This window comes from Lytechinus pictus, chromosome 3, assembly GCF_037042905.1.
Source record: "Lytechinus pictus isolate F3 Inbred chromosome 3, Lp3.0, whole genome shotgun sequence".
NCBI classification, from domain to species: Eukaryota; Metazoa; Echinodermata; class Echinoidea; order Temnopleuroida; family Toxopneustidae; genus Lytechinus; species Lytechinus pictus.
In genome coordinates this window covers 57,702,486-57,719,248 of record NC_087247.1, presented here as the reverse complement: position 1 = coordinate 57,719,248, position 16,763 = coordinate 57,702,486, and the positions used below count along the sequence as shown (strand labels likewise).

General features: G+C 35.3%; 1 protein-coding gene across 1 annotated transcript in view; it reads right to left on the bottom strand.

The window, feature by feature from the left end:
* LOC129255464 (pleckstrin homology domain-containing family G member 7-like) overlaps positions 1-16,200 on the bottom strand; it is a 37,761-nt gene extending 21,561 nt beyond the window's left edge. Inside the window, exons 1-7 of the mRNA XM_064097445.1 lie at positions 15,691-16,200; positions 14,854-14,987; positions 4,939-5,096; positions 4,322-4,345; positions 3,387-3,437; positions 2,858-2,925; positions 2,397-2,492 (exon numbers count right to left, since the gene is read on the bottom strand). Of these exons, the coding sequence (XP_063953515.1) occupies positions 2,397-2,492; positions 2,858-2,925; positions 3,387-3,437; positions 4,322-4,345; positions 4,939-5,096; positions 14,854-14,987; positions 15,691-15,960 (801 nt within the window). The 5' untranslated portion in view covers positions 15,961-16,200. The remainder of the gene's footprint in view (positions 1-2,396; positions 2,493-2,857; positions 2,926-3,386; positions 3,438-4,321; positions 4,346-4,938; positions 5,097-14,853; positions 14,988-15,690) is intronic.
* Positions 16,201-16,763: the final 563 nt, after the last annotated feature.

The following is a 16,763-nucleotide window of genomic DNA, read 5'->3' as shown; positions in this document are numbered from 1 at the left end:
CACATATCAAGAGTGACATTGTAAGAAAGTATAGAGTTTGAGCTTTCTGATGATATAAATAATGTTGGTGCCTAAAACACAAGATGTGGCACAATTTGCAAGTGAAAACAGAGGAAGAAAATTCTGTTTGATGCATCTTTTCAGGTAAAAAATTATTTATCAAAATATTTCATTCAAAATAAATGACCAATATAAAAGGGTAACATTTACTCTTGCCCATGGTACAAAAAATAATCAAAATTACTCAAGGAGAAAGTGGTTAAATTCTTTGAGAAAGAAAGTCTCACAATTCACGAGATTTTGCAGGGACATGAATTCAGCCACGAGAGGACTTGGATAAATCTTGCTCATTTGCTCATTAACACAGGGGCTTGCGGACTGACTGTCAAATTATGCGGTCACAATTCATTTTCAAATCTATTTATTTGCTTGAATTGTTTTGTTGTTTCTTTTTAATATATTCTCTTTTAGCTTTGAATATTCCTTCTTTAAGCAAAAACATTTTTTTTTCAATCGAAGTATGGGAGAGCTTGTATTATTTTAAAATCCTTTCATTGTGTGCTACAAAGGTTATGGTGCCTTTTGAACAGTGCCATACAGAATGTAAAATATGATATTATTTTCTGAATATGTCAAAATCTATCACAAAATTTTGAAAAATTTGATATTGTAATAAAACAAGTGGGAATTTTGCTTGCTCGCTCACAACTTTTTGATACATTTTTCCCGATCTGCCATATCAAGCTCCTTCAAAATTGACTCAATACACCATTGCCATTGAAAGACATGAAACCCTTCCTGTTTGTCCTGTCAAACATATAATTAAACTTAGTCAAGGAATCAATCAACCCTTGAAAAATTGATTCATGTCTTTTAAAGGTACCATAACATAATTTGTTTCACATAATAAAAGGATTTGAATAATTACAAGTTTTCCCAATTAATAATGCAAATCTTCTTGCTTGGGTTGACAAAAAGTCTTCTTTTCTTACTTATGAGGGAAAAATCAAAGGTAAAAGCGGTTTAATTGAAGAATAAAATCAAGTAAATAAAAAGATTTGTAAATAAAGTTTGACAGCATAATTCGAAAATTATGGCACAGATAATAAAAAGGTTAAGAGGAAGTCGGCTGATTAGCAAGAAGTCCGATCATCATATTACATTTATTCTGCCATTCTGGCGCAAGCCTCTTTTTGAACCCCCGACAAAAACGTCCCGTGCTCGCTCAAGCATGAACAAAATTTATTTTTTTAAATTGCATTTCAAAGATAAGATTTCAGAGCAACTATTAACATCAAAATATAGATATCATAATTTGAAACAAATTTTTTATAGACGTTTTAAAACTGTCCCGTTTTTTGATACGCACTATATATATACACTCGGCAAAAAAAGTTCTTGGACACTTAGAAAACTTAAAATATTTCATATAGATATTTGATTAAAGGCAAATTATTGTATGTCAACATGACCAGACAATATTCCCCTTCCAGTATGACATGACATTTTCAGGTTAACAGTCATGCATGGGCGGTTAAATGCTTTAAACAATAGCAATGTCAGTAAAAGAAAATTGCAATAAAACGATCAGTCATTCTTTCAGTTGTGAAAGTTTATGTGGCATAAAATCCAATAAATGATAAAAGCAAACTTAAAGTCAAATAGTACTCTAAAAGAGAAGAGAAAGTTATCCACCTTGGATGCATCACTTATTCCACTGGAATTTTAAGTCAAAGTTAGTCGATGAAAAAAATGTCAAATTTCAGTATCTTGGCATAAGCAAAAGAAAATTCAATATCTCGTTTGTCCACCCTGGCTCTGAATGAGTGCAGCACATCGACGTCGCATGCTTGTCACAAGTCGGCGAATTTGCTCTGGGGTGATTTTGTCCCATTCTTCCAGGAGATAACGCCGGACATCTTGAAGAGTGTCTCCTGGTTGAATTCTTTGATTGACCGATTTTCCTAGCTGATCCCACAAGTGTTCAATCGGGTTCATGTCTGGTGAACAAGCGTGCCATGGATCCAAGCGCTGAACATTGTGGTCATCCATAAATCAGAATGGTCCATTTCTTGCAATTTTCTTTTACTGACATTGCTATTGTTTAAAGCATTTAACCGCCCATGCACGACTGTTAACCTGAAAATGTCATGTCATACTGGAAGAGGAATATTGTCTGGTCATGTTGACATACAATAATTTGCCTTTAATCAAATATCTATATGAAATATTTTAAGATTTCTAAGTGTCCAAGAACTTTTTTTTGCCGAGTGTATATACATATATATATATATTTATATATATATATTTAATGCATAAAGCAATGTTGATTTTTCAGTTAATACACCCTATTTTTCGTCAGATACAACTCCAAACCGATATATTGACCATCTAACCTTATAGACTGCAAATTCTAGCTCATCTTTATCATGGATCTTGAATTTTGAGAATAAAGAAGTGATGTTATCAGCTGTGAAGCTGTCTTGTCTACCCTAATGATAAAATAACAACGAAAATGGAAAAGGATAACATTAGTGTGGTGGCAGTGATTATTATTTTAATGGTTATGATAGAAAGCATTTATTATCAGATTCAAATAGAAATAGCACATAGTAAAGATATATGTATAACATTTCCAGGCATGGCTCTGATAGACGTCAATTGTTTCCAGAAATTAAGTTGATTAAAACAATATGTACATATGTGTGCGTGTGCGTGTTTGTGTGTATGCTTGTCATTATTCTTTTGATTCATGTCTTTACTATCTCAATCATATTTATTTACATTAATGTTGTTAAATATATTAATTGTAGTAGAATTATATTAGCAGTATATTAGAAGTATTTTATTGTCTTACCATCAGGGTCCTCTTGATTTTTGCCGAGATTGATTTTCGGAATAAGGTACCCAGTTTCTTCTTTTTGTCTACAAGAAAGAAAACAAAACGATAGGAAGAATTGTACTGAAAATACATAGAAGACAAGGCGATTACAATACCTAAAAATCATTAAAAATTGGCAAAAATCATTTCTAAGCATGATTATGATTTGAAAAGTCATATTGTGTGATTTTTTATGAACAATTATTCTTAAATCGCAGTTGTGAAGAAAATATAAGTGCATGTTATGTGCTTCTAATATTCATCGCATAATCATGGTTGATGTTAGGTTTTTGCTGTCTTATTTAGTTGCATGCAGCACAGAATGTGCATTTACTACAATGATACCAAGTATATATTAATAAGAGCTCAATATCACACGACGTTAAGTCTAAGTACCGGCCTAAAAATCAGTTAATGTTATCAGTTAAAATAAGTTTAAGCTAATGTTATAGTGAAGTTTTGCAAAAACCATAGAATACAAAAATCTATAAGAAATATATATTACCTTGTTCACTTGAATGGTCGTTTAACCCCTGGGCACTAGCTTCTATGAAATCTATTGAAACCAATGCCATTAAATATATAAACGTTACTAATATACATCTTATGACAATCATATCTTGTACATGATTTATATAATATATACAGTACCAGTCAAAAGTTTGGGTACACCTGTAATCGGAACTGATTTTTTTTTACAATCATTTACAATTTATTCACTTATGCTCTTCAAGCACAGTGACACTTTAATATCAAAATAAAAGGTAAATATCAGGCTTCAAACTGATTTTATATTGAAGATTAAAAATCGTTCCAGAAAGCACTATCATTTTGATACTAAATTGTCACTGTGTTTGAAGAGCATAAGTGAACCGACTAATTGTTAATGATTTTAAAAAATAAGTTCTGATTGCAGGTGTAACCAAACATTTGACTGGTACTGTCAGGGGCGAATCTAGGATTTTCCAAGGGGGGGGGGCACATTTTTCCGAGGAAAAATTTGACAAGCAGCAAAAAAAAAAGGATTTTTAACCAAATGTTAATGATATTTCGTCCCCCCCCCCCAAAAAAAAAAAAAATTTTCACTTTCAAAAGGGGCACACTTCTGTTATAATGGTATTTTTACATTACAAATTTTAATTTTGCTTCTCAACGCCGGCCCGTGCCCCCTCCCCCTGGATCCGCCAGTGGGTTCTATTTATATATATATATATATATATATATACATGTATATATAAGTGTGTGTGTGTATTAAAAAAATGTATAGTTCCTTTCAATTGACTTAAATTTCACCATCTAATGATTTTATTTAAAAAAGTCAACAACTCTCTGGTTCTTTATATTATTGAACATTAAAACAATTATTTATTTTTCACTTTTCTATCATTGTAAATCATAACTTCTATATTGAATTAATGTATATCAGCATTCACTCTTTACCTTGTAGATGAACAGCTGCTACCGCTGGATAAGTAGAAAGAAAAAAATTGAGGAAATTAAATTATCATTGTCAATATTTTCTTCAAACGCTTTATCGAACGAAAAAGTGTATAAACAAATGGAAAACTTCATACTAAAAGACCTTTAAGCGAATAAGTACAAGACATAATTTTGGAACCATGACTGCAGTCACTCCTAAATTGCTTAATTTTCTGAATACGATTTTTTTCTCTCGAAAATTTACTCCTAAATCTTGACATATGGAATTTTAACAAAGTCTTTACAACATGGTCGTATATGAAAGTGAGACTATTTCACGGATCTTACAAGGAGATGCAATTTGTACCATGGACATTTCCATTACCAATTTGATGAAACAAATTCAATAAAACTCGAGTCATAGCTAGACATGCATAATTATATATTCCTGATCATCATGCAGTCAGGCGTCTGAATTCAACATCTTCTTGATTCCTCTGTCCTGACTTTCTTTTTACCCGATTGTTGAAAAAGCACGAATGTTTGTAACCAAAAACCGAAGAACCGACGGCTTAAAGTCCTCTCCGTGGATATCATAATCTATTTTAAAAATATGGAATTTGTAGGCCTACACTCACACGCTAGCGTTGGGCCAACTTCAGATATAGGCTGGTTTATGTCTGCTTCGTACATTGAATTCGGTCTGCTTGGTTTGAGCTGCATTTTGGGTGAACATGGAGCTGAATGAGGAGTCTTCGTCGTTTCAGCCAACTTCCATGGAGAGTCATTACGATCTCTAACAACAACGAAATCAACAATGGCAAGAATCTTATGTGGCGTTAAAAGAACATATACGTTCAATAACCATGATAACAAATCAAGCGTAAATCACACAATAATGAAAATATGCAAGGAAATATGAGTTGCAATTGAAAGCAAATCAACTACAGATTTACATATAATGAAATAACCTGCACATGATTTTGGGACACAATATGCATGATATGCTTGAATTCTAATTGAGCGTAAGTTTCACACACGCCCCTTTAGTCACATCCAATTACAACAGAAATAACTAGAACACTAAATGACAATAAGTTCGAAAACACATAGTTTAAGAAAATCGAAATTTCTTAAAGATAAGAACAATAAAGGGGTTAATGGAAGTTTTAATTATAGGAATGATTCGAGTCATCTGTTTTATAACCACATTTTGTACAGGCTACTAAGTCCCGGTCCCAGAGACCGATGGACACAAAACGTATGCATGAATAACACAGCGGACGAGTAAAAAGTCGGAAGTGGCTCCTGAAATTGACAAACTTGGCGAAAAATGGCGAAGACAGAATGGAAAAGAAAGGAGATGCAGTAGTTAACGGATGGTCATCGGAAGCCCTGCGGATGAAAGCGGACGGATAATTACGAAGCGGACGCATAGCGGAAAGAGCGGATGCACAACGTACAAATAACGGAAACAAAAGGGGATGCCACGCGGAAGGAAACGCTTTGTCGGCGCTTTGTATGTTTTCAATATAGGCCAACGAGATGCATACGCTTACATCCTATCTATTTACGTGCTACTTACCTAATATTTCCTCCCTCTTTCCGTTTTCAGTTGCAGTGGATCTGAGATGCGAGGGGTATTGCATGCCCATGCAGAGGATGCAAAGAAAAAACAACATACGTTTATAACGGATGATAACGGACATAGAACCGGGCATAGAACGTTAACTTTGTCGCTCGTATATGTCGCAGATTTACATCGTACACGGCGGAAAGTTTATCCGTTCTAAAAGTTTTGTGCAGCTCAAAACTTTTTGCGCGGATGAAATCACAGTGGACGGATGCTCGATGGATAAAGCGTATGAAACACGTATGCAATTAGTACACCACTCAGTACACAACGGATGCATAGCGTTTTTCAACGGATGGCTAGAACTTTTTAACATTTACTCTTTGCATCAGTAAGTAATTTGATTTGATTTGAATTCATTTTCATATGTCACAAAATCAAGAACAAAAAACTATCTAAGTGCAGTGGCACCGACCCTTAAAATTCTGGTGCAGCTCACAATTATTGTTCGATGGATATAGCGTATGAAACACGTATGCAATAAGTACATAACAGATGCATAGCGTTTTCCAACGGATGGCAAGATTTTGTTTACGTTTTACATCTTCTTTGCATTTATAAGTGCAGTGGGACCGAGCCTTACTGATTGATGCTATCAAGTTGTCCCCCAATAAAACAAATGTTCCAATCTGCCTCTTTTTTATTCATGCGTTACTCCATATCCCCCATTTCGTATCTTACCCTCGACTCTCTCCTTCTCCATCCCTCTTTCTTACACACACGCACACACGCGCACATACACACCCTCACACATAATGCGCCCTCTCATCTTTGTTGTGTGTTAACGTCAACGTGGGGACGCATGTATGCGATTTACTGCACCGACACCCTTAATTATATTAATCCACTGACTGGGTTCATGTTTTAGGACATAACGAACACAAAACGTGAACGTATCCGTCGTCGGCCCAACTCCTCGTATCCACCATGTCCACTGTATATTCAATTTGATGATCAAGGGTATAACTGACCTAAAGATGATATTTTGAAAATACGCATTTAATTTATAAATCTTGTTTAAGATATCTGGCTTTGGCAACGGCCCCAGTATACGGGCGTCCCCAGTAAGTGGGTTAAAGTCACACAATTAGTAGGTCCATACAACAAAATACACACTCACACGCACATCCATCTCAAATTTTTTGCCTCACTACGCCACTGCCTGTTCATGACTGGGATTTTTTTTTGTCCCTGCCCCCCCCCCCCCCCGGCAACCGACCCCTGTTACGCTCCTGTCCATATGCATGGAAATACCCTCTCCCCTTTCTCTATCCTCATTCTCTCTCTCTCTCTCATACATTCTCTCCCTCTCTATATATCGCCTTTGTTAGGAGAACGAAATGACGCTTTCCTTATTCGAACTATATCATAAAATCCAACTGCAGTTAACATGGTTAAGACCACTGATCAATCAAATAATAATTAGTCATTGGTTTCACTGATATGTATCTTTGCATCGGATTATCTCCGATCTTTGGAAATCACTAAAAAGATGCAGTCACCGTATGCATGATGTCCGTACTAATGAGGTCATATAATGACTTCAGTTGTTTCCCCTTAGCATTTGAGGTGGTCCTTGGCATTTCTTTCTGATAATCATATAGGATTTCTCCTTTTCCTGTTTAGTAAACGAAGCTTATAACCACTCGCACCCCGCCCCCACCTCGGATAGTTTGAAATGAAAAAAGTTTGACTTCTAAAAATCATGGTGTGTTTATTCTTGTTGCACGCTCTCACTCTTATTGGTTAAAGCTTGAATACTGCAGGGAGAGAAAATGGATTTTAAAGTTACGCAGTATTACATATTCTATGAAAATGGTTATACTCCCATAATGTGCAATAGTTGATTAAATGATGTTATTTCCCCACTTTCCCTTTTTTAATTATATAGTTACTTCACATTTTCACATTAACGTGCAATTTGCTTTCAGTATTTCATAACCCATTCATGCAGTGGTACCATTGCGACTGAATTCGCTTCTAAAAGACTTGAGTAACGATGCTTCTTATGTTTGTGGTCTATTATAAGACATTACCATAGCATCCTACTATCATGCACCTTCCCAATTAGGTCGCAAACCAATCGTGAAATTTCCGGTTGGCTTAAATCCCAGCGCATAATGTGATCCGATACGACACGATTTTTTAATCAATCGCACTTTATACATTAAATGTGTATCTTCCAAAAGATATAATAATTTTGTTTGAAGTTCGGCATAATGTTAGGAATAATGTGAAAATAATAATTTTTGCTTTGCGGCAATCCGTATGGTCGGAGTAAACTCCAAATCGGCTTCTCAAGTCGCAGCAGATGATGACGTCGTCACAATTTTGAATTGAATTTGCTTTTATTCCTACAGGGAGGCTCGAACTGGATGGAATTTCGACTTCAGTTGTCCTTCCACTATTCTGAATTCTGATTACTAAGATTCGGATCGCAACGAATCGTATAGTATGGGCCGGGCTTAAGGAATCGTCTGGGTGCTCGGCCTGAATGGTTTAGCATCAAGCAGGCGTGTATCCAGGGGGGGGGGGGGCGGTGGGGGCGGTCGCGCCCCCCAAACGTCCCCAAAAAGAAAGCTTTGCGCGGTTAAATGACAATATTGCAGTTCTCCTTTGTTTCCCTCACCCTTTCTCTAACCCTGTTTTTCCACCTCAGCTGTAGGACTAGTGTGTTTCTTGCCAGTTAAAGTTATTTTTTTTTCAAATTGATCACGCAACATTTCCGCACTTCTGGTCGGGCCGGCCCATGCAGGGCGCGTAAAATCTCAATTTCTGCCGTTACCCCCATAAAGGCCACTTCTTCCGCTTGTCAACTCATTACTAAACAACCATAATGGAGGGGGGGGGGGCAAACAGGTTCTTCAATTAAAAAGAGAAAGGTGTAAAATTCGTGTCGTATTAAATAAGAAAAGTACAATATTCCTATCAGATTCTCTGAAACTTCATGTCATTTCCCTGCACATATAGTCTCCTGTCTTGTTTTGCGCCCTCAGTTTGAAATTTTGAATGACAGTTAAGTTTATTTATCATTCAAAATGAAGCGCTTTATATAATTTCAATATATAATTTCAATAAAACACAGAAGTTTCAACCTTTTGCGCTCTATTTTCCTTGTGATGAGGTTCAATAATCTTTAATGGAAAATCAATTGAATTAGAGCCGATGGGGTAGGCCTATTATATTTGCATTTAATGAAACGTCCGCTCTTTGAAATTTCAGAGTTTCATTGCTCTGCGCGGGGAGGAATATCTTCCTACCGGTATATTATATACCCTTCTTCTCCACTGTTTTGCGAGTTTAAGATATGCACTGTCGCTAAATTGTTTGTAATAAAATCTGATCTTTCCAAGGAAAGCATTTAATAAAACTTAGAGAATACCCTTTTCCGGGACCATTATATTTTCCCAAAAATTGATAAAGTACTTTAGGTTCCACGCTTCGTGCGGGGTTATTACTGTTTTTATTTCCTCAATTTTTATCTCTTTTTAGTGCGTTCACAATCACTTTTGAAAACAAGGTTCAAGATCACAATAAATTTAACTGAATTGGAGCTGATATGTACTAGATACAATAGAGACGGCTCCTTTTCATTTTAATTCATGAAACATCGAAAGCTTCGTACCCCCCCTTCAGAAGGTGCTAACGCCCACATGGCCCATTTCACCATTTATCATTCCACTTTGCTATTAGTTCCTTAAGTTTAGATATAAAGGCAATCACGACTCATGCGTATAGTTGTTGTTGTGATAATGTATGAGAATAGAGCGCAAGAGTACAGCTTGCTACTGAAGTATATATAATTACAGATGTGGCATCTGCCTATAAATTCTATATAGGCCCGTATTCTGAACTCGGGTTTAAATCAAACCCTGGTTTAATGTTGTGGATTAACTATGGAGAGCCGATTGGGGCACAAATCTCTAACAGTACACATGAAACTTATTAACTCATGTGACACCCAATTTGTTTATTATTGTTTGGGAATGATAAATGAAGTATTTTTCTTTATTATGAAAGCAAGATACTAAACATGGGAAATATACAATAGAAACAGAATTTTTGAATTTTTGGCTCCCCATAATTTTAGCACAGAGTTAGACCGTGGACTAAGTTAAACCTGGCTTCAGAGGCCCGTATTCTGAAGTCAGGTTTAACTTAAACTCAGGTTTAAAGTTGTGGTTTAAGTATGGACAGCCAAAAGTATCATTTTTTTTATTAAGTTGTACGTTTCTTATGTTTGCTGCGCTCTTTCTTGATTCATCGATGGTGAAGACAATAATCTATATATACTTCCTAGACAATTATGAATGATTTGAGAGCCAAATGAGCTGAAATATGATAACCCTATACTGTTAGTGATTTATGTAACAATTGGCTGTCCATACTTAAACCACAACTTTAAACCTGAGTTTAAGTTAAACCCGACTTCAGAATACGGGCCAATATGTCTAAATGTTGGGATTAGGCCTATATGCGTAATAGTTAGGGGTAAGAATTTTCGGACGCTCACTTAGCTCATATGACAACATTTTCTTATATAAAAATGCATTCCACTAGTACGTAGAGAATGCACAGTTTTGAACACCGCCTCTTCCCACAACTACCACCACTAAACCATTTTAAACTGAATAGGACTGCAATTTCCTGTTATATTTCTTTTTAAGTTTTTATTGGGTTTTCATGAATTTGTGTAACAAATATTTCCTGTAATATTTTGACATTCGAGGGAGGCTTTACCGTGATTTTCGACCAAATTAACCAACGATACTGAATACTTAAAAGAAAACAAGATCGCCCTGTAAATATGACGTTCTGTTACAATGGGGGAGTTTCCTAAACCCACACTCGGATTTACATCGTTTTAAATTTCCTGTCTTCTCTTGAAAATAAAACTTGAGTGATCAGTCATGAAATATACGGGATACAGTGTTAATCGTAAAAAAATAACTACTTTCTGTCGTAGGAGACTGGTTTAACTATGGAGAGCCAATAAGGGCACAAATCCCTAACAGTACACATTCAATTTATTAACTCATATGACACCCAAACTGTTCATAACTGTCTAGAAAATTACTGAAGTATTTTTCTTCATTATGAAAGCAAAAGGAAACAAAATAGTAAACATAAGAAATTCGTGTCGTATTAAATAAAAAAGTACAATATTCCTATCAGATTCTCTGAAACTTAATGTCATTTCCCTGCACATATAGTCTCCTGTCTTGTTTTGCGCCCTCAGTTTGAAATTTTGAATGACACTTAAGTTTCTTTATCATTCAAAATGAAGCGCTTTATATAATTTCAATAAATAATTTCAATAAAGCACAGAAGTTTCAACCTTTTGCGCTCTATTTTCCTTGTGATGAGGTTCAATAATCTTTAATGGAAAATCAATTGAATTAGAGCCGATGGGGTAGGCCTATTATATCTGCATTTAATGAAACGTCCGCTCTTTGAAATTTCAGAGTTTCATTGCTCTGCGCGGGGAGGAATATCTTCCTCCCGGTATATTATATACCCTTCTTCTCCTCTGTTTTGCGAGTTAAAGATATGCACTGTCGCTAAATTGTTTGTAATAAAATCTGGTCTTTCCAAGGAAAGCATTTAATATAACTTAGAGAATACCCTTTTCCCGGGACCATTATCTTTTCCCAAAAATTGATAAAGTACTTTAGGTTCCACGCTTCGTGCGGGGTTATTACTATTTTTATTTCCTCAATTTTTATCCCTTTTTAGTGCGTTCACAATCACTTTTGAAAACAAGGTTCAAGATCACAATAAATTTAACTGAATTGGAGCTGATATGTACTAGATACAATAGAGACGGCTCCTTTTCATTTTAACTCATAAAACATCGAAAGCTTCGTAGCCCCCCCCCCTTCAGAAGGTGCTAACGGCAAACGCCCACATGGCCCATTTCACCATTTATCATTCCACTTTGCAGGCAATCACGACTCCTGCGTAGATGTTGTTGTGATACTGTATGAGAATGGAGCGCAAGAGTACAGCTTGCTATATACTGAAGTATATACTGTATAATTACAGATTTGGCATCTGCCTATAAATTCTATAGGCCCGTATTCTGAACTCGGGTTTAAATCAAACCCTGGTTTAAAGTTGTGGATTAACTATGGAGAGCCGATTGGGGCACAAATCTCTAACAGTACACATCAAACTCATTAACTCATATGACACCCAATTTGTTTATTATTGTTTGGGAATGATAAATGAAGGATTTTGACGTATTTTTCTTTATTATGAAAGCAAGATACTAAACATGGGAAATATACAATAGAAACAGAATTTTTGGCTCCCCATAATTTTAACACAGAGTTAGACCGTGGACTAAGTCAAACCTGGCTTCAGAATGTCTAAATGTTGGGATTAGGCCTATATGCGTAATAGTTAGGGGTAAGAATTTTCGGACGCTCACTTAGCTCATATGACAACATTTTCTTATATAAAAATGCATTCCACTAGTACGTAGAGAATGCACAGTTTTGAACACCGCCTCTTCCCACAACTACCACCACTAAACCATTTTAAACTGAATAGGACTGTAATTTCCTGTTATATTTCTTTTTTTATTGGGTTTTCATGATTTTTTGTAACAAATATTTCCTGTAATATTTTGACATTCGAGGGAGGCTTTACTATGATTTTCGACCAAATTAACCAACGATACTGAATACGTAAAATAAAACAAGATCGCCCTGTAAATATGACGTTCTGTTACAATGGGGGAGTTTCCTAAACCCACACTCGGATTTACATCGTTTTAAATTTCCTGTCTTCTCTTGTAAATAAAACTTGAGTGATCAGTCATAAAATATACGGGATACAGTGTTAATCGTAAAAAAATAACTACTTTCTGTCGTAGGAGACTGGTTTAACTATGGAGAGCCAATAAGGGCACAAATCCCTAACAGTACACATTCAATTTATTAACTCATATGACACCCAAACTGTTCATAAATGTCTAGAAATGCAAACTGAAGTATTTTTCTTCATTATGAAAGCAAAAGGAAACAAAATAGTAAACATTAGAAATATACAATATAAACAGAACTTTTGAATTTTGGCTACCCATAATTTTAGCACAGAGTTAGACCGTGGTCTAAGTTAATCCCACTGTTTAAACCTGACTTCAGAATACGGGCCTATATATATGGAAGAAGTGGTAAAACCTTACTTCAGAATACGGGCCTAAAATTATGTACATCAAATAAATGAAAATGCGATGTGTATTATGAATATAAATGTGTGGAATTAAAAAAAGTACATGCGTGCGTTTGTATGTGGGGAAGGATGGGGTCTGGGGCTTTTTAAAACTCATGTAAACTGCATTTACAGCTTGAAAATTCCAAAGACACATTTCCCATGGCTTTTCACTAACCATATCACCTCCAAACCTGGGGATATGTTGAATAAGGGTCAAAGCAATTTGCATCGAATGTCATATATTGTTATGATTTATTACTGGCCCTGAGATGAAAAAAAATAATGACTTCACGCAAAGGTGATGTAAACACCGTTAACATTCTTGCGATTCTATGAAGAAGAATGTTAAAAGATATCTGCAATAAGCTGAACATTCTGAACTTGAAACTTGAAACACCTTAATATGAGCGTCTTTACAGGAAGGGGAGAAAAATTATCTTAACTTAAGCGGGTCAAGTTGGTCAAAGACATTCATGTATATCTGTTAAGACAATGCCTTGTAGGTAATCATGATCCTGATGACTGTATACCTTGTGTTACATGCCTAACGTCCTTACATTTATTACAAGCAAAAGCAGAAGCTCAGCTTCAATAGTATTTTCTCCTAATTAATAGTCAAATAAACCAAAGGGGGTATAAGGTATAGCAGTCAACAATCGATTTACAGAAACTATTTGTTTTACAAGAACATTATGTTTTTTAAACGATTGTCTATTTCACAAGATGTTATATTAGTTGAAGGAGATGGTCATGACTTTAAGTAGAACATTTAAGTCATCTTTAGAAGGAATAGGTTGTTATCCAGTAATTTATTCTACTTATTTGAACTTCATTAATACCCATCCATTTCCATTTAATGATTCATAGAAATACACGCAATAAAGATTTACATGTGACGTAAACACAATGTTTGTATAACCCATTTTGTGCCATATTGTACTATAAATATATAAAAATTGAATCGATATCCAGATGGTGTCTATCCAAAAAAATTAAGTTTCATGTTTCACACATGCATCATTATAATGATATACATTAGTTGAAGGATAGATTCAAACTAATGTTATTATAAATAGAAAGATTGACATCAAGTTTGTATGCAAGGTCGTAATTACCGTAATGTATTATGTGTTATGCAATTCGGAAATGTAGATCAACATTATGAAGAACAATATACAAAAACAAAAACGAAGATGTGATGTATTCTGCACAAGCTATTTCGCTATGCAAATTTTTTTAAATCCATAACTTCGTGTTTTTGTTTTCAATGAAATTCTTAGTGCTATGTTTTGGTTGATTTCATTGATTTTTTTTTATTTATTCAGGTCGGGGAACTACAAAGTACTTCTTAAAAAATCAAATATTTACACGACCCCCTGTATAAAATAGAAAATATATAGCAATTCGACAAATGTACTGTTTTTCTGTTCGAGAGATCTCGTCAACGTTTTGAAAAAATGTACATGATTGAATATCATACATAAACCAAGTCTACGTACGATGATATGATAACCCATTTCGAAGAAAATTCTTAGTCAAATATTTTGTTGTTGGTGGTAGGAATTTTTAAAGGGGCTGATTTGGTATATATGCCAGAATCGAGAAACATGGCCTCTGAGATTTTTTTTCTCTGTGACTCTGTTTCTTGGTAATGGCATTGACCTACCTTTATGCAAAGAAGGTGGATTGTTTTACTTACTGAATCTCTTCGACAGATGTTTCGCTTGAAGCGGGTGATAGGTCGGAGGTTACGGCTCCTCTCCGGGATTTGATGCGATAACTTTGGGGATGGGATGATGGCCCCCATTCCGTATCAAAGCTGGAGGATCGTAACTACAATTCAAGTTTATAGAAACATAAGAAAGAAAACTAAAGTCTTGCTGAATCCATTCAAAACACATTTTGTTTCCTTATATGTTTTCTTTCTTCCTTCATTTTTTTAACTGAATGCGATAATTTATCTTCACATCTCCTTGTAAACAGCTACATTTTATACCAACGACCTCTATATTTAGACCCTGTCACGTTCTGCCGTGTAATGATATCTACAAAAATGTAGTAGTGATATCATGTATTTGTTTCGCTTTGTTCAATTCGTGTTTTATGTGGTTTACATATACAGCTTGACCCTGACAGATAGCATTTTATAGCCATTTTAATCTCTTGACTGTCTCAAACCATTTCACGAAAATGCATTGGGAGACTTAGGCGGGGGGTGGGGGTAGACGACCTTTGCATTCATTCAGAATGACTTCGAATCTCCTAGTCTACCGATTGCAATTTGTCCATGATAATCTCTCGAGAAATGAAACGTTAGAATAAAGCGATTACAAAAGCAATCTTATTTGATATTGACGAGAATGTGAAGGAAAGGGTTTTGAAATAATAAACCCATCAAGTCAGCGTGCTGAGATAATAATTAATTACAAAACCAACGTAACGAAACAATAATGTTTTAATTCAACCGTAGATTTCTGATTTAATATATATGTATTTCTGCTAGAAATAATTTAAATCAATTAATTTTCATACGAACCGGTTGTTGATTTTTCATAATAATATTTCTCCGATTTAATTTGGAATATCTACCACGAAACATCCCATCGTTGCATTTCGTTTCAGTTCTCCTAATTGGTGCACTCGAAGTCGTGTTGGTCTCTGAATAAGAAGTGTTGCAGTATTGATTATCAAAACTGTTTGCGGAGTTCAACGATCTCGGCGATGTGACTGATCGACAGATTACGATGTCGTCCATTGTCATTCGTTGACTACTTGTTCCAGGTAAGGTATGTGATATGATCTCCATGTCAATAGATGGTTGGTATTTGGCCCGTATTTGGAAATGTCCAGATTTGTTTGCTAATAATCGACTCGGTACCCCACTATGGCACAATATTGCTTCAAACCAAGAGAGAACAACAATACAAGCTTTAACGCCGATGTCTTTAGACAATTATCCTCTACAAGATGGTTTCATTACTTCTGGACTTGTTGCGTCTCAGGATAGCGCGCACGACAGTCCGTTCTCACCCCACTCTGTCTGTGCAATCTCCTTGGTGCAATCATCTAATTTATTCCCCTGATATTCTCAATCTGACGTGTGTGCATCTTAAGCGTTTGATAACCAATTAGACATGCATTGTTGAAGTCATACAGGACATTGTAATAGATGGAAGATAGCAAACCGAACATGAGTTCCATTGGTAAAATCCTCATTAATTGGTGTTGTTTCTCTGACGATGGGAAGGCATATGATACATAACGAAAACAAGAAATTGAGCATAGAATTAATTTCTTCTGTGCTTCGAAATGGGGACCAAATCACAAGTGCCAAATACAGTAGTTGATCATTCGAAGGCTAGAATTCAGAATTAATTTTAATTTGATAATTTAGCAATATATTTTCCGTTGTCATGGTTTCGCCAAATATTCATATACATGTAACTATATACGGATGTATATAAACTATACTATGTGTTCAAATGTTTGTTTTTATTTAGGAAACGGATGTATTACGCTAATGAGAACGAAGTCCACGCATTTTCACCTTGAACTTGAATAATTTTCAATTACCAAAATAAAAATGTCAATACTAAATCAATGATGCAC